Source organism: Thermobia domestica, chromosome 11 (genome assembly GCF_964235325.1).
Source record: "Thermobia domestica chromosome 11, izTheDome1.hap1.1, whole genome shotgun sequence".
NCBI lineage: Eukaryota > Metazoa > Arthropoda > Insecta > Zygentoma > Lepismatidae > Thermobia > Thermobia domestica.
In genome coordinates, this window is record NC_137464.1 from 67314722 (window position 1) to 67341672 (window position 26951).

The 26951-nt window shown below is 37.7% G+C and overlaps 1 protein-coding gene across 5 annotated transcripts in view; it reads left to right on the forward strand.

The window, feature by feature from the left end:
* Nucleotides 1-26951, forward strand: part of LOC145664137 (putative FERM domain-containing protein FRMD8P1) — a 180947-nt gene that overhangs the window by 75628 nt on the left and 78368 nt on the right. For all 5 annotated transcript variants that reach the window (XM_081730533.1, XM_081730535.1, XM_081730537.1 and 2 more), the window contains exons 5-6: nucleotides 21319-21492; nucleotides 26159-26324. In XM_081730533.1, the coding sequence (XP_081586659.1) occupies nucleotides 21319-21492; nucleotides 26159-26324 (340 nt within the window). The remainder of the gene's footprint in view (nucleotides 1-21318; nucleotides 21493-26158; nucleotides 26325-26951) is intronic.

Sequence of the window (26951 nt, forward strand, 5' to 3'; positions counted from 1 at the left end):
GTGGATTTTTAAAAACCTGAGTCCTATATTTCATTGCTATTGTTTTCTATTTTAAAATTAGAATTAAAAATAAGTATAATTATTTAGCACGGGGGAAAATCAGTGATTGAGCTTTCTTCTCTGTAAGAAGGAAATTAGTAATCACATTAAAATACCACGGTAATTATATATATATATATATATATATATATATATATAATATGGGTGTGCCGCGAGAATTCAAGTTACACCTGTAGTGTGCCGCAAGTTGAAAAAGGTTGGGAAACGCTGCAATAGAGGAATAAAATACGCTTCAGAAGAAAATAATATATGCAATATGTACAGTATATTGCATTACACACCTGCGCATACACATCCTTTACTGATTATTTTCGTTCATTGCGGAAGGGAATATACTATTATTAAAGGGGGCCGCGGTGGCTCAGTGGTAGAGCGTTCACTTCTGGTGCATGGAGTCCTTGGTTCGATCCCAGCTCACGCCAAGTAAGCTTTGGGGTGGACAAACACTGTGAGCGTGGTTTTTCTCGGGGCTCTCCCGTTTCCTGCAACTTTCTTCATTCCACCATTTCTCATCATCACCGTCTCCTTTAGCCTAACCGGTTTCATTTTATTATTAGAGGGATTTTCCGTAATTCTGACATTGTGTGCACGTCATCCCGAAATCAATTCATGGAGGGGTTTTGGGAATAGAAAATAGTCTGCAGGTGCTAAGTCAGGCCAGTAAGGGGATTTTCCAACACAATCACATTTATTCGCCGAAACCTACTTCACAGTAATCATGTTGTGAGCTGGAGCATTGTCTTGGAGAAGGAACCAGTCATGGTCGGTCTGTCACGCCAAATTCTTTCAAGAAACCTATCCATTACGCCATTGTAGTAGTGCCGGTTCACAATTGACTTTGTGGTACGAATTCCTTGTGGATAACGCCTTCCCAGTCGGAAAAGAATAGAATAGGAAAGATAGTAGTTCTGAAGCAGCAGTTGTCGAATTACATCGATTGTTGTTCATTTTTACATTATACTTTGCAGCCACTTCTGGGATCGTCTTAAAAGTTATCAGAATCGTTCAAACCACCGAAAGACATTCGAACGGAACAATACAAACGGTAAACAGCATTTACTATTCGAAGCTCTTTGTCGCCATTTTGCTGCCGGCTTTAACACACAACTTAATTGCTATTCGTTGCCCCTACGTCGAATCCATTACAAGCACACTTGGCACAACTCTGTTGAATCGCACATGTCACAAAAACTACCAACCGCACATATAAAATACGAGATATGTTAGAAAAGTAATGAGTGATTTTGTACTAACTAAAGTTTTTTTAAAAGTTTTTCAAACAACAATGTTATCCCCTTCAAAGTAGTTCCCTTGGACAGCTATACACCGGCGGAGTCGTTGTTTCCACTCTTGGTAGCAGCGCTGGAAGTTTTCAACTGGTATGGCTTTTAACTGGTCGTTCACAGTCTTTTGAATGTTCTCCAGAGTTCCAAAATGACGTCCTTTTAAGACATGTTTCAATTTCTGGAAAAGGAAAATGTCACAAGGACTCAAATCAGGTGAATAGGGGGGTTGAGGAACAACAGTAATGCGGTTTGAGGTCAAAAATTCACTGATGATAAATGGCCGTGTGACACGGGACATTGCCATGATGAAGCATCCACTTGTCCGCAATGTCTGGTCTCACGCGAATCACTCTTTTCTTGAGACTTTCAAGGACACTTTTATAAAACACTTGGTTGACAGTTTGTCCTGGTGAAACAAATTCTTTATGCACGATACCCTTCCTGTGAAAAAACAAACAAACAAACAAACAAATCAGCATCGTCTTGATCTTTGATTTGCTCATTGGACATTTTTTTCGGTCGATGAGATGACGGAGTGTGCCACTCTTCGCTTTGCCGCTTTGTTTCAGGATCGTACTCAAAAATCCAGGATTCATCACCTGTGATCACACAATTGAAGAATTCTTGGTCATTGGCAATCCTCTCAAGAAGATCAACGCACACGTTTTTTCGATTGTCCTTCTGTTCAGTTGTGAGGTTTTTCGGCATCATTTTGTCACAAATCTTTCGCATGTTCAACTCGTCTGTCAAAATTTGATGTACGGTGAAAGTGTTTAAATTTAACTGTTCACTCATCATCCTTATTGTTAAACGACGGTCTGATCGTACAAGAGCCCTCACATGTTCAACGTTTCCGTCAGTTTATGAAGTTGAGGGTCTCCCTGAGAGAGGTTCATATTCAACGTGTTCTCGGCCTTCCAAAACTGATTTGTGCCAGCGGAAACTTGTGCTCTTGATAAGCAATGTTTCCCATAGGCCTGTTTCAGTCACACTCGCGGATTCACCAAGTTTAACACAAAACTTTATTGCACAACGTTGCTCTAAATTCCGATGCTCCATTTCTGTAACACAACAAAAACATGACTCCACTGATGGCGCTGTCAAAAATAACGTGTTAGCAGTGCGGAGTTGTAACTCGGACTGAGGAAGTGGAACGGATAAACAAACCGGTCTAGCACAGGCCGGTAGACACAATGTTGCCAGATCGCCCGCAGCGTTGCCAGTCTCATTACTTTTCTCACACCTTGTATATACGTATTTCTTGTAAGATTCACATTTATTAATGGAAGTGATACAGACAAAAGTTCCTTATTTTTTACTGTAGAATTCGAAAACATAACTTTTTGTAAGGGTTACTGTTTGAAATTTTGAAATTGGACACAGGGGACAGGGGATCTATGATGAGGATTATCCGGGCTACCCGGTCCCAGAAATATCCGAATCCAGTGAGAATTGGGTACCTAGTTTCAAAACCGAGAATCAGATACCCAGTTCTGAAACCAAGAATCGAATATCCGATTCAATTGTTACCCGAGACTCGGGTGTTTCAGGATCTGATTCTGGTCATCACTAATAATTACTACTTAGTTCTCTCAAGTCTGACTGTATCTCTTCCATCTTTTTCATCCTACTCAAAGTATCTTTACTCAGAGGTTTTCAGGTCCCCAGAACCTAGAAATATCTTTCTCGTTCCTTTTTTTTTTTTTTTTTTTTTTTGTAGCTTTTCTACAGACATCATCATGTAAAGTTATAATGAGATCCATTTTAATTTAGGATTTCTGATAAATTTTTAATCAATTCTTTGACACATCGATCCTGACGTCGAAGCAATTATTCCACGATCATACCTTTGTGATATAGTCAGACGAAAGGTGCTTTTTTTATTTTTTATTTTATTTATTTATTTATTTTTTTTGTAAATTTACTATAGTAGTGCTATTCTAAAGATGGATCAAATCAAAATTTCTCAATCTTTTTGTTTAGTCTTTCTAGCTCGTCAATATATGACGTAAGATCGCTGTTTTATAGTTTGAGAAAAGCAGAGAGAAATAGAACGAGGAAAGGAGGGGAGGGGCAACGTAGGGCATTAAGTATTGGCAGTGTACGCGTATTCATGAGTCCAGGAATAGCATGCCTGCAAAACCATCAACTATGCTATCGATGTTCTTCGACAGCGCCTTGTACTGTCTTCTATGAACGTCATATTACCTGCCAGCCCCTTCTCCTAAAAAACTGAGAAGGCGAGAAGCAAACTGTGACGTCTCAGAGCATTCAGTCTGAAGTGACTTGTTTTGTAAGACGTTAAGGTTTTCGACACATTGTAGTGTCCGTTAATTACGGCACATACCACACTAACTAAACTACACTTACCTAAATTTAGTGTGCAAACTAGATGATTCCTCAAGGGTGTTGGGTAATACTGATCGAAGATTATGGTTAACCCTGATAAAAAATCAGCCATGGCTACACTTCCAAGGAACATGTATGTAGTTTTTGGTTCTACTTTCCGCTTAAGAATAAGACCCGATGAGATGACAACCGCAAGGTTGAGGACGATGACAACTGACCCAAGAACAGGAACGAACACGTCATAGAGTGCGAGCTCTGCTTGAGCTCCGTGAACGTTTGTCAAGTTCCGTTCGTCGGACAAATTCATCCTCAAGCTGGCTGTTAGACCTACTGTCACTCAGAGCGTTGTGGTGTTCAGTAAGTGTTGTGATTCATGTGGAGTTTGCCCTTACACCTGACCTTAATCAGTGCGACGCAAAGTATGTAACCATCTATATTAAGTTGTTACGGCTGGGTGATCAACCTGAACCACTGTTTACATAATTTTGCATAACAAGAGGAAAACGACCCCTAGAGATGAGATGGAAGATAATGAAAAATCTGTTTTCTTTTTCCATAAGTGCCTCTTGACACATCGACCTACGTAAAGCAAAAAGGAAACATACGTAATACGTGTCAATATTGAACACAGATTTATGCATAAACACTCATGTCCAATATAGGCATATCGTAATCTCTTTCGTTTCTTAATCACGAGCACCAAGTTCTTCGAAATGTCATATTATTTTTATTTCCAAGAACTTTACAATTGTTTTACAATTGGTTTCCGATTTTCATTATACTGTGTTAATTTTACCTAACTGCGGCGAACCTAAAAGAAAGGCAATTTTCAGTCTATACAGACTATATACAGGGTGTTTGAAAACAACACCGACCATAATCCCTCGGATTTACAAATGCGTTTATTTATTTATTTATTTTATTTTTTGGAGGTGTAACCCGCCCAACATTTTGCGGAATAATGCAGAAAGTGCTCTATCTCGACAACGACTGTAGGATTGAAATCAAATGAAAAGCCTTGATAATCATCTTGAATCATGAATAAAAAATATTTCACCGAATATCTTCTTTTCCCAATCAGTTGGGGTCGGCTTCGCGGATCGCCGCCCTTCGCCATCTATCTTGTATCATACACCATACTGTGCCATCCTTCACAATCAATCCACTCCACCTTAGTCGATCCCGCGTTCATTTCGCATTCAATTTTATAGCATTCACTTGGTGAGCTACATATTTCAAAGGCTTTCGTCTTACATGTACAGTATAAGCCATCGAAGTCTACTTTCTTGCAGTTTTTGCACTACTGGCTTTAGTGTTTCTCGGATCACTTTATTCCTAATTTTGTTCTTCCGCGTAACTCCAGACATCCACTGCAACATCTTTATCTGACAATATATACGAGATATATCTTTAAAACGCCTGTTTTTAACTTTTTTAAAAAAATCGAGAGATGATAACATAGAAGAAAGTATGCCGGCTACAAAACATCCTGGTTCGAAGTTTCAAAGATTTACATGTTTCATGGTCCTTACATGCTGAAAAAGTTATTTTTTGGATGTTGTTCGTCCCAATTTACATTCACCTTGAGGTAGGGTTCATTTTTTGAAAAACAAAATACAGAACACTTCCGGATTTAATAGTATGGGACACTTTTTAATTACTATTTCACGATACGAAGGGGGCACGGTGACTCAGTGGTAGAGCGATCACCGCTGGTGCATGGGGTCCCGGGTTCGATCCCGGATCCCGCCAAGTAAACTTTGTGGTGGACAAACACCGTGTGCGTGGATTTCCTCGGGATTCTCCCGTTTCCTCCCACTTACTTCATTCCACCATTTCATTCATTTCTCGTCATCACTAGGGATACATACATTACAGGACAGTTGTGCGTTTCGAAGAATTTTGTTGGGACGTCAGAACATAACTTCATAATAAGGGACAGTCTGTAAAGTACAGGATATTGTGAACTTGACTTCAGCGTATCCGAACCAATGTAATTTTTCGAATTTTTTCCCACCACTCTAAAATAACGATACTTCACTGGAGGATGAAAATAAAATAAAATAAAATAAAAATGTGCAAATTTCTTGAAAATGGTTCTGATGATTTTGTTTATACAGGGTAGTCCACGTAAGTATCCCGGCATGGTGATACCGGCTGAAAATATAAATACTGGGTTTATCTGCATGTTACAGAAGATGCTGAAAGACTGACACAGCCTGTAGCTCTTCATGACGTATTTTATATTTATTATATTTAGGTGTGGGCGCCTATATATTGTTTGCTTACACTTAAGAAATGTCTAAAAGCGGCCCTCTTCACAAAGGGTTATTTACTCTTGGAAGTGAGTTCTTTTCGGGCAATTGTCTCAAAAAGCGTTCAGGCGATTTTGATCTTATTTCATAAATATAAAGTTCATTAATAATTATATCATTTGCCATAAGTCATTTCTCATTGTAAAAAATGCTGAACACCACATCAATTAATTTTAAAAGTTTAGTACGGTGTCCTGAACTGTTATTTATGTTGAAACTGTTCAACTTACACCTAATTCTACGTTTAATTTGACTTTCAAGGTTTAAAGTTGACACAAATATCAAGCATAACGTTTTTCAGAGGGTAGCTCGGGAAAAATTTGATAGATGTGGACGAGCTTGTCTCAACAAAGTTTCGAATGTGGGTTGGGAAAAAGAGTAAATCTCGCAAATTCGTTTTTCCAAACAACTATACTTGGTAATTTATTTTTCATTTTACCATGTCATGTTTATTTTTTTTTATCTTGTAGGGAGAATCATGTTGTTGTTTGTAGAGATGACCAGAACCGGTTCCTGGTGAAACCGGTTTTCGGCTCTGTACGGATCTGGTTCTAGAAGATCCGGTTCCAGAACCGTTTTTTCGGATCCATGTCTGGAACCGGTTCCCAAGATCCGGTTCTGAAAACCAGATTTCCAAGAACCGGTTCCGCCGAAACCGATACTTTGTGGCCACCCCTACGCTAAACCCGAGCTGCTGGCAGGCTGTGAACAGTGCGCTAGTTGAAATGGTGGAAGCGACAGCCAGGCGCCTAGGCGGCGGCCGCTTGTCTCATTTGGCTAAACAACCTGGGTAACTGGCAAACTCATTGGCTAAACAGGCAAACTGGCAAACTCATTTGGCTAAACACCCACTGATGGACCAATTTTTTTTCTGGGGGGCACAAGCGGATCTGGGCGGGGAGAGCATAAGCGCGTGCTCCTGTTTGCAGTGTTTTAAAGGTGAACTTCGCCTCCATTACGGGTCTTTGGGAATTTTCGGATCCAGGTCTAGAATCGGTTCGTAAGATCTGGTTCTGGAACCGGGTTTTTGGGTGCAAGCCGGAAACCAATTCTGAAAACCGGATCTCCAAGAACTGGCTCCTCGCGGGACCGATTTCACCGGAACCGGACTTTGTGGCCATCCCCCAGTTATTTTTTCTCTTATAAAATAGTGAGGTAAAGCAAATGCCGAACTTACTTCCGATTCCGGTGCTAACTCTAGTTTTCTCTTATGATTAGCCTCTGTGGAATTAAGGAGGCAAATGACAAATGAAAGTGAATAATAAAAGAATTCAGAAAACGAGAAAGCACGAGGAGAACCCAAAGAAAACGCACGAGAACTATGTTGTGGTTCCAACTCAAAGCCTGAGATCGAACTAGGGACTCTTCAGTGTCGCACGCAGGCACCTTTCAACTGAAACAGTGTTTTAAATCTGTTCAGAATTATGTTGAATGGAAAAAATATTTTCATCTGGGAATTTATATAGTTAAATTCGTTACTGTATAGATGTTCTGCACTTCAATATCTTCGTGAAATCTGATCGTAATGCGTTTTTATAGGTCAAAAGAGTATTTATTTTCTGTCTAGAGACAATCAATAAATATAGGCCTATATATATCTTCTCATATACAGTAATCGATGTTTTGGTTCATTGATCCTAAGGAAAATGTTTTTGTTATAACAGTGATTATTTTACTCCAAACTAAGTGATTTTGGCTGCTTAGATTATATACATAAAATAAAATCTTCCTATGCTAAAGTAAACTGTAGCAAGCTGTCTGTTGTATGCATTTACTAATCAAATATAAAATATCGTGATCGTGGCTTAGGCAAACACTTCATCGTTTTCCCTTATCTAGTTATGTTGACTTTGGATCAACTACCTCTGTCTAATTACTGTTTATATTACATTTAATTTTCTAATTTGAGAACGTTTGTATTGCATTGAGTTTTATGCAACGTTTAAAATATCTCTTCCGTAAACAAAGCGATATATTTATAATAATAACCAGTTGAGAATGCTCCAATACCATTGCCAGAACGAGCTTAAAAAGAATTAATTTTTCTTATTAACTTCTACAGACTGTACACCAATTATTGTTCTATGTACTTTATTATTATACTCATTAAGCAATCTTGTAATTATCTATCTATTTATAATTTACTTGAGTACTAATTTTTTCCACATGTTTTGTTTAAGAGTTCCGTTAAAACGTTCTACGATATGTTGTTTTACGAAGGCAATGCTCAAAATGGAGGGCTCAAAATTGAGAAAAAATCACAAAATATCATCTCTCTCTATGACTTACGGTTCCAGAGATATGGCTCCTTAAATCTTCCGAAATCGGAACTTTTTTAGCCAATATCTCGGGAACGGTGAGAGTGATGCCAAACATTCCGTCAGATAGTTTCAGATAGTTTTTGATGTTCTATCGAATATAAGGCTAAAAATTGAAAAAATCGCAAATAACAGATACACACATACAGAAGAGAATTTAGTAACGAATTTTTTAGTTTGTTGGTAATAATAATATGAGTTCCTTAAACAAGTATCGACGAAGCACGGGGCTCAGTAGGAGATAGTTGACTTTGGTATGAGGGATTCCTGGCTCTACCTCGCGGTGGCTCAGTAGTAGAGCATTCACCTCTGGTGCTTGGGGTCCCGGGTTCGATCCCAGCCCCCGCTAAGTGAACTTTGTGGTGGACAAACACCGTGTGCGTGGGTTTCCTTAGAGTTCTCTCGTTTCCTCCCACTTTCTTTATTCCACCATTTCATTCATTACTCATCATCACCGTCTCCTTTAGCCTAACCGGCATAACCATGGAACGTAAAACTCAAAGATTTCATTTTTTCCCTAGCCCTACCCCAGTCGTATGAATTTGTGGAGAACAACACCGTGTCCGTAAGTTTTATTGTGGTCCTTTCGTTTCCTCCCACATTCTGATTCCATCGATGTTCCATTAATCATTCGTCCTCTGTAGCCTAAAAGCCATAACCATGAGACGTTAAATTAAAATTTTCATTTTTAAACAAGTTTCGAAAAAACTTCATATGTATTTATTTATTGTATGTCCTTAATAGTTTGTAATTCCTCCATTCTGACTATTTTTTACCTGGAAGACTTGAGTGTCTCCTAGGTTTGGAGGATGGAAAGCACGTACAGTAACTACTGGAGATCGAACTTGGAAGATCCGCTAGTCATCTTCTCCCCTTATATTCTAACTTGTCTTCCGTGAATATTATAGGGGAAAGCAGCAATGTTACACATTTCTTCTGGCATGCCAGTATTGTATTCCTCGTATGACGTGAAACTAGTTGTTCGGGCATGGTAAAATCCCGTGTCTCGGTAGCATGACCAATTCCTCTTTTTATTTCCGTGTAATTTTGCGCTGCCTCGGAAATCCCTCTTCGCGCGTCTGTTAAGGCCTCCTGTTCGTACAGTATTGATATTTATGAATCTCTCAGTGCGTTATATATTTTCGTGATGTATTGGGGATCTCTGTTGTGCAACCACCGCTCCGCTTCCATTTTTGTTGTATCTTGCTGCATTTGTCCGGTGCGACTTTCTGTGTAATCATTTGACCCGACAGCAATATCTTTTCGGGTTCATGAAATATTTGGTATTATATCAGCGCCTTCGCCGCTATTTTATCACCTCTCACTAGGTGTCAGTGCAGCTTTCGACCAATATTCATTAGACATTCCACTTTCCGGATTTCGGGGGGAAAATTCGGAATGTTCCGATTTCCCTTTCCGGATTCCGAAAAGTAAAAATTCCGGAATTGGTCATCCCTAGTCTGACACCTGTTAGCAGAGGGACATATCAGTTCTTTAAGACTTCCCATACTTACGCATAGCATAGTTTGGAAGTCTAATGGAGGGAAAATCAAGGTTCAATGCCGTGGGTGGTATCAATAAAAATAAGTAGCTACTACTGAGAAGTCCTGCTCGAGAATCAGAGTAACTACGCCTGGAGTAATCTCCCTCAATTTCGTATCAATAAAACAAGCCACTACTCAGGTCTAGACTGCTCCAGATTTATGAACGTTCACTCGCGTTTCCTCTGCGCGTAGCAATGAATCGTATCAACAAAAGGAGTGATTACTCATTTCTCCCATCTGTCTCGCGCGGTCATTTCGTTGTTTTTAACCTATGGCGTAGTATCCTAAACGCCATGGAAGGGGCAAATAGCAACGACAGTTTCAATCAAAGTGCATTTGTGGATATTACAAAAGAGTTTCCAGTGGTACTTTCAAAGTCTCAGTTACCAGAAAGTAAACGAAGGAAAGTTGAAGCTTTGAAGGCAATTACAGTGAAATGCAACGAAATATCAAATACATCTACGACAGAGACACAAATTCAAAAGAGAATCTTTAATATTCGAGCGAGAACAAAACAAAAAAAGAAAGAAAAAACGAAAAGGAAAATGAAAAAAAAATAAAAAGAAACGGGAAACAAGAAAGTAATACTAAAACCATGGGAATGAACCTATTGGAGCTGATGGATGTTGATTAGAATCCAGCAATATCAAGATTAACACGACAAGCGCATATCACGTGTTGTCCAAGGTCTTTGTAGATTGGATTTAAGAACGAAATCAAACACTTGGCCCCTTTATTTCCTTTAAAAAAAGGAAGTCCAGCCAGTCACGTCATAAAACACGTCCATCTGATTGCGTTTTCCACACCATACGTGTCCCCTTTCGCCTTGACCTAAACAAAATACATTCTCATGCATACCTCCTTCCTATCAACGTTGAGTTGAGTTGGTTTTGAGTTTAATGTCCTTTTCAGTAGCGAGGCTACATGAGACGCGACCCACTGATTAACTTGGAATCCGAACCACATGAGCTCCCGCCGGGAATCGAACGGGAGTCTCCCATGCCAAAGGAATGTACGCTAACCGCTTAGCCACGAAGGAGCTCTTCCTATTAACGTATTCGTCTCCAAAATACTAGGTTTCTTTATTGCCACGTGTGTATAGTCAAGTGCTACGATAGCACCCGGAAATGTATATTATTCTCGCCACTCTGCCTTTGCTGTTTGCATATTACGCAAACTTCCGGAAACAACCCATTTTCAGATTTCGCAATAATTGCATCCATTACACTTGTAGTAGTCATAGACACAGTACTTTGAGCCACACCAGAATTCTCTGACATTCCGACCTGGAATCCTGGATCACTCACGTAACGCAAGAAAACCCACATCTTTTCGTCATTACGTAGTGCACTACCCCGAATTTCGATTGATTCTCCTTAAAAATGTTGTGCTAACCACTCTACATTTTCTTTCATGAACATATAATGTTTTTTTTTTTTTTTTTTAAATCTCCGTTTGCAACATTTCTATGCAGTTTATAAGTTTTTCTACGTAGCAAAACAATCATATACTCTGACACATTTCGCACGGAGTCCCTATTGGGCGATATCAATAAAGAGGAGAAGTTACTCATTATTCCCTATTTTGAAGTAGTTACTCGCATTGGTATCAATAAAAAAAGAACAGAGCACTACTCGTCTCGGCTGACCTCGGAGAAGCCCCGCCCTTTTGAAGTAATCACGCCTCTATTCTCGAGCCGAGTAACTACTCCGCGTTTGATATCAATAAAAATCAAAGACTCCTCTGTGATGCTAGTAACTTCTCCAAATTTGTGGAGCAAGCTCAATGGGTGACTCCGTGCGAAATATGGCAGAGTATATGATTATTTTTCACGCGTAGAAAAACTTATAAACTGCATAGAAATGTTGCAAATGGTGATTACAAAAAAACATTAGAGGTTAATGAAAGAAAATGTCGAGTGATTAGCACAACATTTTTTAGGAGAATCAACCGAAAGTCGGGGTGGCGCACTGAGTAATGACGAAAAGACGCGATTTTTCTTGTGTTACGTGAGTGATCCGAGATTCCAGGTTAGAGTGTCAGAAGATTATGGTGTGGCTCAAAGTACTGTGTCTATGACTACTACAAGTGTAATGGATGTGATTATTGTGAAATATGAAAACGAGATTGTTTCCGGCAAGTGCGCGTAATATGCAAACAGCAAAGGCAGAGTGGCAAGAATAATATACATTTCCGGATGCTATCGGAGCACTTGACTATACACACATGGCAATAAAGAAACCTAGTATTTTGGAGACGAATACGTTAATAGGAAGAGCTCCGTCGTGGCTAAGCAGTTAGCGTACATGCCTTTGGCGTGGGAGACCCGCGTTCGATTCCTGGCGGGAGCTCATGTGGTTCGGATTCCACCTTAATCAGTAGGTTCCGTCTCATATAGCCTTGCTACTGAAGGGGACGTTAAACTCAAAACCAACTCAACTCAACGTTGATAGGAAGGAGGTATACATGTGAATGTATTTTGTTTAGGTCTAGGCGAAAGGGGACACGTATGGTGTGGAAAACACAATCAGATGGACGTGTTTTATGACGTGACTGACTGGACTTTTTAAAAAGTAAACAAAGGGGCCAAGTGTCTCATTTCGTTCTTAAAGCCAAACCAGGGCGTCTTAAACAATCTACAAGACCTTGGACAACACGTGATATGCGCTTGTCGTGTTAATCTTGATATTGCTGGATTCGAATCAACATCCATCAGCTCCAATAGGTTCGTTCCCATGGTTTCGATGTTACTTTCTTGTTTCCCGTTTTTTTCTTTTCTTCTTTTTTTATTTTTGTTTTATTCTCGCTCGAATATTAAATATTCTGTTTTTAATTTGTGTCTCAGTCGTCGATGTATTTGATATTTCGTTGCTTTTCACTGTAATTGCCTTTAAAGCTTCGGCTTTCCTTCATTTACTTTCAGGTAACTGTAACTTTTAAAGTATCACTGGCAACTCTTTTATAACACCCACAAATGCACTTTGATTGAAGCTGTCTTTGCTACTTGCCCGTTTCGTGGCGTTTAGGATACTACGACATAGTTTAAAAACAACGAAATGACCGCGCGACGGATGGGAGAAATGAGTAATCACTTCTTTTATTGATACGACTCACTGCCACGCGCAGATGAAACGCGAGTAAACGTTCATAAATCTGGAGCAGTCTAGACCTGAGTAGTGGCTTGTTTTATTGATACGAAATTGAGGGAGGAGATTACTCCAGCTGTAGTTACTCCGATTCTCGAGCAGGACCTCTCAGTAGTAGTTACTTATTTTTTATTGATATCACCCATTGAGCTTGCTCCACAAATTTGGAGAAGTTACTATTTGGTCTAGGAATTAATTCGTGCGGGTGGACAAGAGATGGCGCAACGAACGGAGCGTCCCACAGTTCCGTGTATCCACACATGTGTTGCAAACCCCTGTCATCGCGTATCGTTCGTAGTATAGGGCAGTGGATTAAAGCGTCAACAACACCAGTTTGTAGTTAAGTGAACATGGCGCAATTTGTGCCCGATAAAGTGTTTTTTGCGGGATGTCCTGCTGCATTACTTTAACATGCAGAAAAGTGCGACTGAAAGTCATCGTATTTTGGTGGAAGTGTATGGTGACCATGCTCTAGCTGAGCGAACGTGTCAGAAGTGGTTTGCACGGTTTAGAAGTGGTGATTTCGGCTTGGCAGACGCAGAGCGAGCTGGACAGCCAAAAAAATTTCAAGACGAAGAATTGACAGCATTGCTCGAGCAGGATTCGTGTCAAACGCAGGAACAACTTGCAGCAGCATTAGGCGTTGATCAAACAACAGTCTCCAAACGCTTGAAAGCCATGGGAATGATTCAAAAGATGTCACATTGGGTTCCACATGAATTGAAAGACAGAGACGTTGAAAGACGAAAAACCATTTGCGAATTACTGCTTCAACGACAAAGCAGAAAGGGGTTTCTGCATCGAATTATTACGGGTGATGAGAAGTGGAACCATTACGAGAACCCTAAACGAAAAAAAGGCCTGGGTGAAACCAGGTGAACCAGGTCCATCACAACCAAAACGAGATATTCACTGTGCAAAGGTTATGCTGTGCATATGGTGGGATATGAAAGGTTTGGTGTACTATGAGCTGCTGCAACCGGGTGAAACTATGAATGGAGAACGTTATCGACGACAATTAATGCGTTTGAAGCAAGCTCTGGCCAGAACACGACCAGAATGGGAGAACAGACATGATAAACTTATTGTGCAACATGATAACGCTCGTCCACATGTCGCAAAACTGGTCAAAACCTATTTAGAAAATGTCGGATGGGAAGTTTTACCCCACCCGCCGTATTCACCAGACGTTGCTCCTTGGGACTACTACTTGTTCGATTGCATGAACAACGATTTGGTTGGACAGCGGTTTACTTCTTCAGAAGATATCGAAACATGGGTCTCTGACTGGATCGCTTCCAAGGATGAGGAGTTCTTTCACCACGGAATCCGTACATTGCCTGACTGATGGGCGAAAGTGATGGCTAGCGATGGACAATATTTTTCTTAAGGTATTTATGTATTTTGTGTTTGTACTACAGCTTCAATGTGTGCGTACCAACCGCACGAATTAATTCCTAGACCAAATAGCATCACAGAGGAGTCTTTGATTTTTATTGATATCAAACGCGAAGTAGTTACTCGGCTCGAGAATAGAGGTGTGGTTATTCCAGAGGAGCAGGGCTTTTCCGAGGTCAGCCGAGACGAGTAGTGCTCAGTTCTCTTTTTTAATGATACCAATGCGAATAACTACTACAAAATTGGGAATAATGAGCAACTTCTCCGTTTTATTGATATCGCCAAAATTAGAGCCTTATCATTTTCTCATAGTGTACTTAATAGTAAAAGCAGTCATATTTTTATTTCTTTGTTATATAATGTATGATATAATATTATGTTCATAGAGACAGAAATGAAACTGATATTATAATAAGGAAATGTGACATACTATTCTGGGGAGAAGTTTGTTATTTCCGGGGTAGGATTTCCCCTCGACTAATCATTGCATCTGACGCTTTTAATAAGGAAATAAATTCATCCATGATGTTTATATTAACAGCGTTTATTGCAAAATGTGAGCATTAAATATGTGGCGGCATATGCCTGTCTTAATTGTGTACAAAGTAGATTAATTTGTTTAATAATCTATATAACTTCCTTTATTTTGTTCATGGAGGAAACCACATCCTCCACGTGGATGTAATTTGCAAAAGGGGAAGTTGTACATCTTCTGTTATCATAAGCTGCAAAAATGATAAAGAAATGCTACTGTAGTTCTTAAACTACATTTGTAATACCGTGACCTTGATTTGTCATCTGGTCTTGTTAGCTGCTCCGCTTGTTCGCAAGACTCACTACAAGGAAAGATACGTTTTACGTAGAGCTCTCTCTGTCAGCAGATGGAAATTAACGGATGGGAGAGGGGAACAAGGAAGTAAGATAATTATAAAATGAAGAACGTAGCAGCCAGTATCTTATGTCAGTCCCAGAACATTATTTTGAAGGAATCTGCATTTTTCTTTTTCTTTTCTTTTTCCTTTTTTTTTTGGGGGGGGGGGATATTTATACCAATGATGTATAGGGTGTTCATGAACTCAAGTCATAAATTCAGAAAGTGATAATTTATATCAAATGATAGAAATTTTTTTAATAAAAACATGGGACGGAAAGCCTTTTCCTTTCAGAATTATAAACAGCCGAAAATGTAAAAAAATCACATTTTAAAACGTCCTGACTTAAAAATTATGGGACCTTTTGCGAAGTGGTTCAAGGAATTACACAGAAACTTGTATGCATTGTTTATAAGTTTCTGTGTAATTCCTTCAACTGCTTTTGTAATACAGTAGAGTACCGAAAACTCGGTCTAAGGTGGACTGAAGGGTGGCCGAGTTTATGAAAATGCCGGGTTATCGGGAATGAGGTTTAAAAAAGCATAAGTACAAGTGTTTACTCAGAAAATATGGTACTGTACTTGTTGGTTGCTTAAGATACTGCCCAAATATCCTTAAGAAATCGACTAACCCTAGTAAAGGTGCAGGTAGACTGAACGGTTGAGTGCGCGCAGGCGCCAGACACGTGGTGGAGGAGTGAGAATGTGACGCGAAAAGAAGGCTGTGGGGAGAGGGGACACACGGACGCTGGTAATGACCTTGAATGGATCTGCGTGCAGGATTTTTTTCGCCCTGTCAGGGTGTGGCCGAGTTATCCGGACTGCCGGATTATCGAGTGCCGAGTTTTTGGGCTCTACTGTATTCATCTTTCAGAATCCCCGGGTACAAGCATAACGAATTATTTAAAGCAAGTTAAGATTGAGTAGTTTTTAAGTACTCAGTGAGTTGCGTGAGTACCCAAGAAGACTGTGAAATGTGGATATTTAGATAGAAGCATGCTACAGTAATTTCTGTGTAATTCCTTAAACCGATATTCTATAATTTTCAGGCTAGACCATTTTAAAATGTGATTTTTCGCATTTTCGGCGGTTTATGACTCTGAAACGAGGCGTTTTCTGACTCGTGTTTATTGGATCTGTTACCTTCGTTTGATATAAGGAATCATCACATTGTAAATTTATGACATTGATTTCATTAATATTAAAATTAATATATATGCCTATTTTTTAAAAATCACACATAGCATACAAATCTGTACAATTACTTAAAAATGCTTTGTCTGTGTTTCAGGCACGTGGCAAGAATTTCATTTCGTGGTGAGGGGAACAAGGACAATAATCTTTCCAGGTTTCTTCTTCAGGAACTTCCTTTATAGTCTATAGGCCTGCATGTTGCGATTGGGAAGCACACACCTAAATTCATTTAGGTTCAATGTATTAATTGTCTATTGGTTTTAAACAATGAATCTCTCATTTCTCTTTAAATTATAGGCATACATTTACTATTATCAAAAGGGTTTCAGATAGAGAAAAACTTGTACCACTTGAAGACTAGGCCCTCCTCTTGATTAAGCTATCGACTTGACTAGCGCACGAAATTCGATTCTGAATACAGATATAAATAATAAGGTGTTTTCACTTGCTTACTGTTAGTATAGCGGGCCGCTTGTTACTCAAAAACATGCTTCTGAGTGAATATCGCTGAAAATATTTTTTGATCCTATACTAAGTTTGAACCTTCAATATTGAGTGTGAGTTCGTAATTTTGGACTTTATTAGTTTGTGCTATTTACTTCCAAATATTAGATTTGGTAATACCTAAGGAGAGGAATTGCTTAGTAAAGCACCTGACTCTGAGATCGTTCTTGTACTCAGTATTTAAAACTCAAATATGCACACATGTACGCAGTGTTTATTCCAGACATGTTTTTTGGGGGGCCCTACCCTCCCGAACTCTGAAAGTGCCCCCCCCCGGACGAGACAAAATAATACGTCTATAACATAATAATAAATAAAATAGTACCAGCAGTGTCCCCCGGAATACTACATTTGCCCCACCGGAACACTTTCTGAAAGAACGACTGCATGTACGAGGAGCATGCTGAAAGTTTTCGGACTTAATACAATTCAAATTGCGTTACCGTACTCTCATGAATTTTTTGCCATTTTTGTGAAATATCATTTTTGTATTACTTTGAAATACACTTGGAACAATTTTTGCGTAAGATAATCCATTTTCAGTGTGTGTACTAAAATTTCAAACTGAAATTTCGTGACTTTTTCTTTCCCAAACTAAAATTTAGTCACATTCTCAAGAGCGAATTTGGGTGCAAATTGGGCCAAATTTAATGCACGCAGTAGAAGCGTGCTTTGCTTGAGATTTGGTAGCGTCTAAAGCCGACCATAGACATTTTTAGTTGTGAATTTTGACGTTATAATGAACAGAATTTTCCGTCTATACTTACAGATTTTGTACAGATAAAAAAAATCGTAACCCAAAAGCTAAATTTCGTGAATTTTTCTTGACTTTCGTGACCGATAGACACCCTGATTTTCGATGTTTAAATACAAATTGATTTTTGTGAGACAAACGTTTATATGCAACATTCTTTATTTGAAATACTTCGGATTTATATTTCCCAGAGTTCTTCATTGTAAGGAAATTGCTGCACATTCTTCAAGTGACTAAGATGATCGTAGACTTGAGGAAGAAAAAGGAGAACGCAATTACGAGCACGAAACTTGTTCAGGGATTTTATAGGCATGTGTGGTGGAAGACACGAATTGTGAAACTTAATAACAATATTGTGACTGACGGTTGACTAAATTATGTGTTTCAATGATTTAGTTTCTGTGAAATGATGTGAGAAAGTGTCAGTTCATTGTTGTTTTTATTTGATTTATTTCTTTTAATTTTAAAGAAAATCTGAAAGCAAGTGTATGTAGAATTTGGCGTTGTATGGATGTGAGGTATGAACTATAGAAGAAGAAAAAACGTAGAATTCAAACCTTCGAATTGTGCTATAGAATAATATTGAAAATTAGGTGGGTAAATAAGGTATCAAATTAAAGTAAGTCTAATTGAAATGGCAGAGGGGAAGGAGAATATCCTGAAGATTATTTGTAAAAAAAAAAAAAAAAAAAAAAAAAAAAAAAAAAAGAAAAAAAGAAGATAAGATGATTGAACATATTATGATAAAAGATGGAGGAATAACAAATGCTATTGGCTATAAAAGGAATGGTGGAAACAAAAATACCCAGAGAAGGACCGTGATTGAAATATATAGAACCAAATGTAAGAAAGAAGATAAAAAGTCTGGGTCGGGATAGGGAAAAATGGAAAGCTGCATTAAGTTAGTCGAAAAATTGCTTGCTGACCAAACAAAAAGATAAAGATGTGTTCCTCTATTCGTGGAAATGTTGAGCGACCCTTCGCTCATGTCATTGAACCAAAGTAATGGTTTTCTGTTAAGAAATACTCCATTTTCTGTCTAACTATACAGTAATATATGGACAATCCAAACATACTATTGTTTCTGTCTTTATCCTGCAGTGTGTAAAGAGTTTCTTACTATTCTGCATATGCCCAGTACTACGCTCTTCTATATTTTTGTGCTTCTCTCTAAACGATCCCAGATATTTCAAACGCCTTTCTCCACCTTTTCTGGAGCACTCTGGTATCCGATGATGATGATTATACTACTATTAACCCTTTTGGGATCCTGGCTTTTTGGGCTATTTTTTAGACTTTCGGTCAAGCAGCTACTGCATCGTCACTATTTATCCTAGGATCATGGTTCATACCTCATTCTTTTCAGAATAGAACTGGCTTTCAAATGGTACCACTTATAACGACTTATCAAAAAGATAGTCGTAAACCTGGTTCGTTTGCTGAGGTAAAAATTCGAAGTGGTAGTATTTCTTTGGCATTAAAATATTAGCTTCGATATTTAAATACCATTAATCTCACCTTTTTAATAAAAATGACAATGTCTATAAACGGTGCTAAACTGGTTTATTATTTGATATAACTTATAATATCCTTTTCTTAAAACTGTTAAGTACACAAACTCACTGACTAGGTAACCATAAAACATGTCCATATCAACAACTATCCCATAATAATAATCTTACATATATTAAAAACATTCTTCTTTTGTTAATATGAAATGAACATTCTACTAAGTATAGTGCACATGTATGAGTACTTTCTGCCCAAGGTACAGGTAAATATTACTCAAACCAAAGTATTTTGTTATACACTTGCGTGCTCATACCATATACCAGAAGAGGGAAAAAAATGTCAAAGTGAAAATTTCGGAGGGAAATTTTTTTTCTCGAACTTTGGCCCCCCTGGACCCCCCTGTGTGATCGTAGCCATCTAAAAAAAATCTGAGAAATAGTACTTGGTATACTGAATGTGTGTGCCAAATTTCAAGTTTCTATCTTGAATAGTAAGGGCGGGAGAATTTTTATCAAAAGTTCCCACAGTGCCCCAAAGTACCATAAAACACTATGATCTCAGGGAAAAAATCCTGAGACATCCCTAATTACCCTAGGACTATAATCCGCCAATCATTCTGTTCAGAATAGAATTGTCTTTCAGGCGGTACCATTCATATGTCTCCATCATGTATCTAAGGCGGGAAATTCCTGAAAAAAGGGATTTTGGGGGGCAAAATTTCCCTTTTTTCAACTTTTGCCCCTCTGGACCCCCCTGTTTTTACGCAGAAATCGGAAAAAAACTTCTGGTAAATACTACTCGGTGGACTGAATGTTTGTGCAAAATTTCAATCTTCTACGTGAAAAAATAGGCCCGCCAGAAAAAATTTCCCTATCATGCCCCACTTTTACCCTATACAGAAGTATATTTGGATAAAAATTCACTGAGACAGCCCTAATTACCCTAGAATAATAATTCGACCGTCGTTCTATTCAGAATGGAACGGCCTTTCAGACGGTATGATTCACGTGGTCCTATCATGTTTTTTGGCGGGAAAATGACGAAATACGGGATTTTTGGGGTAAAAAATCCCTATTTTTACCCATTTGCCCCTCTGGTTCCCCCCTGTTTTAGCACTGACATCGGAACAAAAAATCTGGTAAATAGTACTCGGTAGACTGAATGTTTGTGCGAAATTTCAATCTTCTACGTTCAAAAATAAGCCCGCCAAAAAATATATATACCGACAATGCCCCATATTTCCCTATATAGAATTATATTTTTCAAAAAATCCCTGAGACGTCCCTAATTACCCTAGAATAATAATTCGACCGTCATTCTCTTCAGAATGGAACGGCCTTTCAGACGGTATGACTCACGTGGTCCTATCATGTTTTTTTTGGTGGGAAAATGACGAAATACGGGATTTTGGGAGTAAAAAATCCCTATTTTTACCCCTTTTCCCCTCTGGTTCCCTCCCTGTTTTAGCACTGACATCAGAACAAAAAATCTGGTAAATGCTACTCGGTGGACTGAATGTTTGTGCAAAATTTCAATCTTCTACGTAGAAAAATAAGCCCGCCAAAAAATATTGAACATAGGCTTGGAAAATGAGAAAATAAATTTTTTACTTATGACGTCATCACCTCCTATGTCTGGACGCAGGACGGTCTGAAACCATACGTAATGTCTTCTACAAGGCCTCTGGACTTGGGAAAAAAAAAACGGACGAAAAAGCTCAAATAGAAGAGAAATAACGCAATGTACCATGAAAAGTGCATATGGTACAAATTGTACCATAGGATCCCCAAAGGGTTAAGGCCGTGTTACTGTTTCATATAGGCCAGTAGTTCACAACACACACACAAATTGTGAATGTTTTGAATTTGTTCATGATCCTACTATGCTGCATTTCTTCCAAAAGCTTCTTTTGAAAACTGTCATCCTATGTTGTATTCAATCTTCATCTTTTTACTAATAACGAATAATGTAATAGAATTTATTTTCATAGATCTAATATTCAAAGTTATTTATAGATGTTATTAAATAATATTTCAGTAGTGTGACGTTTTGCAACTTCTTTTGCAGCTATGAAAATGTGCGTTTTCTTGATGTCCAATGTCGTTCTGGAGGTCGATCTAGAAGATGGAGTGAATACCACTGTACAGGAATTGGTGCAGTCAATTTTACAAGAAGAAGAATTGTCCCTACCTCGATTTGCGGCCAATGTATTTACCTTGTGGATGTCGTCCGATCTCTTAGGTAAGTCGTTATTTGTAATTAATTTCTTGCAAACTCAATTCTCGATGACTATTATACGATTATATATATTAGAGAATTTCCTCGTGACTATATGGTTAGCTTTCGCGCCTTCAGCGGAGACTCGGGTTTGATTTCCAGTGGGAGCTTATGTAGTTCGAATCCGAGGTTAAGCTATAGGTTCACGTCTCATAGCCAGTGGCGGCGATTGGACGTTAAAAGTGGAGGGGAGGGCAAGACTTGACGGGAGGTTGTATAACTAATAGGATACTATCTTTTTTTGTTAAAGTATCGTATATCGTATTTCATATTTTATTAAGTAAATTGACAAGACCAATGCAAGTATGTACTAGCCCTTTGTACTCTTAAACAGAGATTTGATTCCTTGCTCATGAACGTCTTAAAATTCAAAGAGGCTGATTAATATATTGAATCCTTATAAGAAGTGAAAATATGCTGAAATTGTTGTGTGGCAATAGGTTAATTTTTGGGTTATTTTCCGTGGAAATTAAAACGCACTTTCTGCAGCTTTCTTAACTCCACGGGAGGATAACCATCACGTACTCACGCAACGGCGAATATTATATAGCACCATTTTTTTTTCTATGAACCAGTAATACATACAAAAACTTTACATTTCCAAATGAAACTATATACATAAATGGGTTACATCAAAAAAGTGGGGGGAAACTGCCCCCTTTGCCCCCCTAATCGCCGCCCATGCTCATAGCTATGGCCTTGGTGCTGAAAGGAACGCTAAAACCCAAATCAACCAACAAAGTCCGTGGTAACTGTGGAGAAGAGACCATAGGATATTTAGAATTTGATGTAAATGCGTATTTTAAGAAGATGGAGGGAGGTGTGTTTTCTTTTTGTAAAGAATAACGGATTTTTGAACATGATAGAACTTGGGTCGAGCTTGGATTTTATCATTCCATTTCGATTCATGTACGGTTCATAAGGGGAAGCCCTTGCGAAGAACGGGCACTTCTGTATATTTGTAAATATTTTATTTATTTATACACGTTTCTGGGCATTACTGGTATAGATGGTCTTAAGCACGTAATGTATGGGGGTTGACGTCCCTCGGCAACCACACTATCCGGAGAAAGGAGAAAGAAGGAAGCGGACTGGGTACCATCCTGGCATTTCTCTAGTATGTATGAGAAAAACCCAAGAAAAACCTCTTCGAGTCAAGAAACCACAGCTTCAAGGCTCTTCAATACGTTTTCTCAATTAATTATAACTTAAAGACGATGAGCAATATCGAAAATTTAAAAAGTGAGGCAGAAGTATCCGCGATATTAAACAAGTAGCAGTGCCACATGTACACACGTGAGGGAATTTGGTTTATATTGCGTGATATTGTCGTAACTAATATTGAAACCTCAATGTTAGTAGATTTCTACCACTTCTGGTTTTAATAGAGAGATTAGAATGAAAGCAAAATATATACTTAGGACGCTTAATTGATTGCAGAAAACCGTTTCTAGCTATCTAGTACCATTTTCACTCCATAACTATCAATGTTGAAACCGGAAGTGATTGATTTCTGCCACTTACGGTTTCAGTATTGTTATTAGAGTAGAGACGAAATATAATTATGAAACGCTTTAATTGATCGCAGAAAACCGATTCCCGCTACCTATTAGGTTTTTATTTGTTTGGCGATTAACGTTAAACCCGGAAGTGGTTGATTTATGCTACTTCAGGTTTGAATAGGGGTTAAGATGGGATATGGTAGCTATTCTTAGAACGTTAAATTGATTCCAAAAAGATTGCTTCTCGCTATCTGTTATCGTTTTGCCCTGTGTAAATCAGTTAAAACTGGAATTTGTAGTGGATTTTTACCACTTCTGGTATTAGTAGAGAATTAAGAATGGAAATGTAATGTATTCTTGGGACGCTTAGTCGATTGAAAAAAAAAACTATCTATTACTGTCTTTACTCTATAAAGATCAACATTACAATTGGAAATGGTTAATTTATAGTACTACTGGGTTGAATTTCGGCTCCAAAATTGAATTTTACTTCTAACTTTCGACTCTTTACATCCGGACCGAATTTGGTGGTGATTAATGAAGTAATTCTTGATTTTCTTTGTCTTTCGGACAGACGGACAAATATGGTAAATACTGTATACTCGGATAAAGGAGTTGGTGGGGACACTCGGCCGAAAAAGGTGTAAAGTTTTTTCAGCCCAGCCATACTGGGTGGGGTTTTCCTAATTCACACTGGGCAAATGCCGGGATGATACCTAACACACAGGTCACAACCCGCATCGTTCCTTCCACAATCCTTTCATGTTTCCCTTTCCTCGGGTATTGTGACGCCGTGGGACGTCATCCCTTATCCATGACGGACTAGCATGGCCGTAGATGCCGAAAGCCCAGAAATCTAATTCATAATCCTAATAGAATAAAAATGTTTTAATAAACCAGACTCCTTAATAAATTTGTCCTTAAATATTTCCATACCTTTTCTTAAATGCTAGAAATCTGAGTGCACAGTTTATGACCTCATCATTTTCGGGCACTCAAATTTCTTCAATATAGCAAGAGGTCTGAAATCAATTATTTGTTCATTTAATATCATTTTGCGGTTAATATCTCTCACGTTGTACATTTTTGATGTTACGTATTGCTTTTAAGTTATTCACATAGAATTCAAAAAAGTCGGAGTGAGTGTAGTGAAGGCGGTTGACAGGAAGATTCTGTATTACAATTATAATACAGAATAGAATAGAATAGTATAGTGAGTTACATCCGATCACAGTTTTTAACACACAAAGTTTGTCAATATTTCAGAACATACAGGAAAGAAAGTAAAACGTATATGAAGAAAATAACATTATAGAATTATACTTAATTATAAATTGAATCATCGCACAAAAAATTCATTGAACAAATTACTTTTTTCACCGGTACATTTAGTTTTTTTTTTTTTTTTTTTTTTGTATATTTTCAATACTTTTGAGCAACTTGATAAATAATCTGTTGCACGAAGAGCAGCGAATATGTTTAGTTTTGAGTTATATTATTATACGTATATATATATATATATATATATATATATATATATATATATATATATATATATATATAGTTATACTATTATACGTATAGAGATCTATTTACGTATAATAGTAAAAGTATGGGACTTAAGATTTTTGAAGAATGAAATATATTTGGTACAGTGACCTGAATTTCATGCTAAAAATAGCTCAAATTACTCTCGTTGCGCACGAAAAGAATTTACAGTAGAATGTAGTGTACCCTATCTGAAGCTAATAAGTAAATATAATTTCACATGGTGTATTGAAATCAGTTTGTCGAAAAACTGTGTTTTGAAATCTGTAAATGATAAAGCAGCTGTAGATATTAGAAGTCACTTACAATTAGGGAGAGTAAAGGAATTTCATTTTGATGAAGTCAGAACAGTATAAACGGATTTCGAGCCAGATAGCTTTTACTCCTTCCATTAATGTTATGAAAGGAATTTGTCCCACCTTGCCCAATTTGGTACATATGTAGAACTTTATCTCCTTAGTATAGATATAAAATAATGCGGAAGACCCAATTTTATTAATTACATAATTTAAAGCACGATTGTTTTTAAAGGAGTCAAACGTATGCTTTATTCCCGTGTGTTGTTTCCTTTCTGGAGCTGATATAGTTTATACGGAGTTTTTGATTTAACAAGATTCAATATTTTGCTGCTAAAGCCATTTTATAATTCTTTAACAACCTAATATAATAAACTACATACCTTCTTCAAATTGCTTTGAAAATATTTTTATAAATGGACCATAACTTAAGTTGCTTACTGTAAATACTATATAAATACACATATTATTTGTCAACTTTGTCTGATGTGGAAGGAGTAGAACAAAAGTATACACAGACAGGTCTCGAGTTAAAGAAATTCGACTTGTAAATTCATACTTACGTAAGAAATTTCCTATACAAATAAAATTAACAAACAATACTTACAACCGAAGCAAGAAGCAATATTAAATTTTTAAATTCTATTTTGACAATATTATGAAGTGAGTGAGACATGAAGTAATTAGGTAATTAACTATCCATCGGCATTGTAAGAATGTGAAGTTCTGTACTCTATTTATATAAAATATATTATGTAATCGAGTTCTTGCATTACAGTATTATTAAACAGTATTACTTCGTTTTCTTGTTATTTTTTCATACATGTTTGTTTCTGACAAATCTTAAGTTATTACAAAAATTCAACTTACGCAAAGGGCCTTGGAACAACTATTTGTCACTGTGTTAGAGGCCTCCAAAGTTTTTATGTTCGTGATGCTGTAGCGTCCTTAGTTTGTAACACGAAATAATAAATGTGATAACGTTCAGTTTTCGTTGTACATGTAGATTTGAAATACATAATAATTTAACTTAGTACCATCTGAAAAAAATAGAAGCTTATTTTGGATTGACAAAACTGTTAGTCTGGTGTGTTTCAGAGTATGTGAAACAATGTCTCCTTATTGGTATTTGAATTGTACAAGCTTTAAGCGATTTCTATGTATTAGTTTATAAATTACAAGACCGTTACTAGATAAATGGTCCACCCTGTATCTAAAGATGGACTTTCAACGTCAGTAAATGACTCAATCTATACTATCTAAGTAAATTGTTTTGATTTATAGAGTTGCAGTTGAAACCTCATCACAAACCATTTGAAATCCGACAGAACTGGCAGATGTTCTTGTCGCGATACAGTCATGCGTCTGAGTCCAGAAAAGAAAGAGATGAACCCATTCTGTCATTCCAGAGGAACGTATTCTTCCCGAAAAGAGAAGAAGACAAACTCAAGTAAGTGGATTCATTACTCTTATGGTGTTAAAGATATAAAACTACTAGTTTCCTACGAAACGATATACAGATCAGTAAGTTCTCCAAATAATTGTCGGTTCACCACTTTTGCTATTAGGATAATACGGTGAGCTTTATAAGATTTTAATGTTAGTACGTACATAGGTAGTATGTCCATTACACCACACTATGACTCTTGAACGAAAGCGATTTTTTTTTTCAATAGATACCTAAAGCGATTGATTATCTCGGCTGAACTCGTTAATAGAGTAAATTCGGTAACTATTTTCACTTGTAACGGTTACTTACTTTCTCCCATTACCCCACACGGTAACTTTAGAATGAAAGTGAATTTTTGGATTGTTTTTTTGTGCAATATATAGCGAATGGAATCAATCCGTTAACATTTTCACGAGTAATAGCAACTTACATGCGTCCGTTACTCCACACGATAACTCTTGAGCAAAAGCAAATTTTCGAAATATTGTATTTTGCATAAATAGCTAGAGCGGTTAACTTAGTCGAGTTCGTTAATATGCCAGTCCGTTATCACCTTCACAGTTAACATCTGAAACGATCTAGAATAAGCTCCAGAAGTTTGAAGAAGTTGAATTGATGCCACACCAG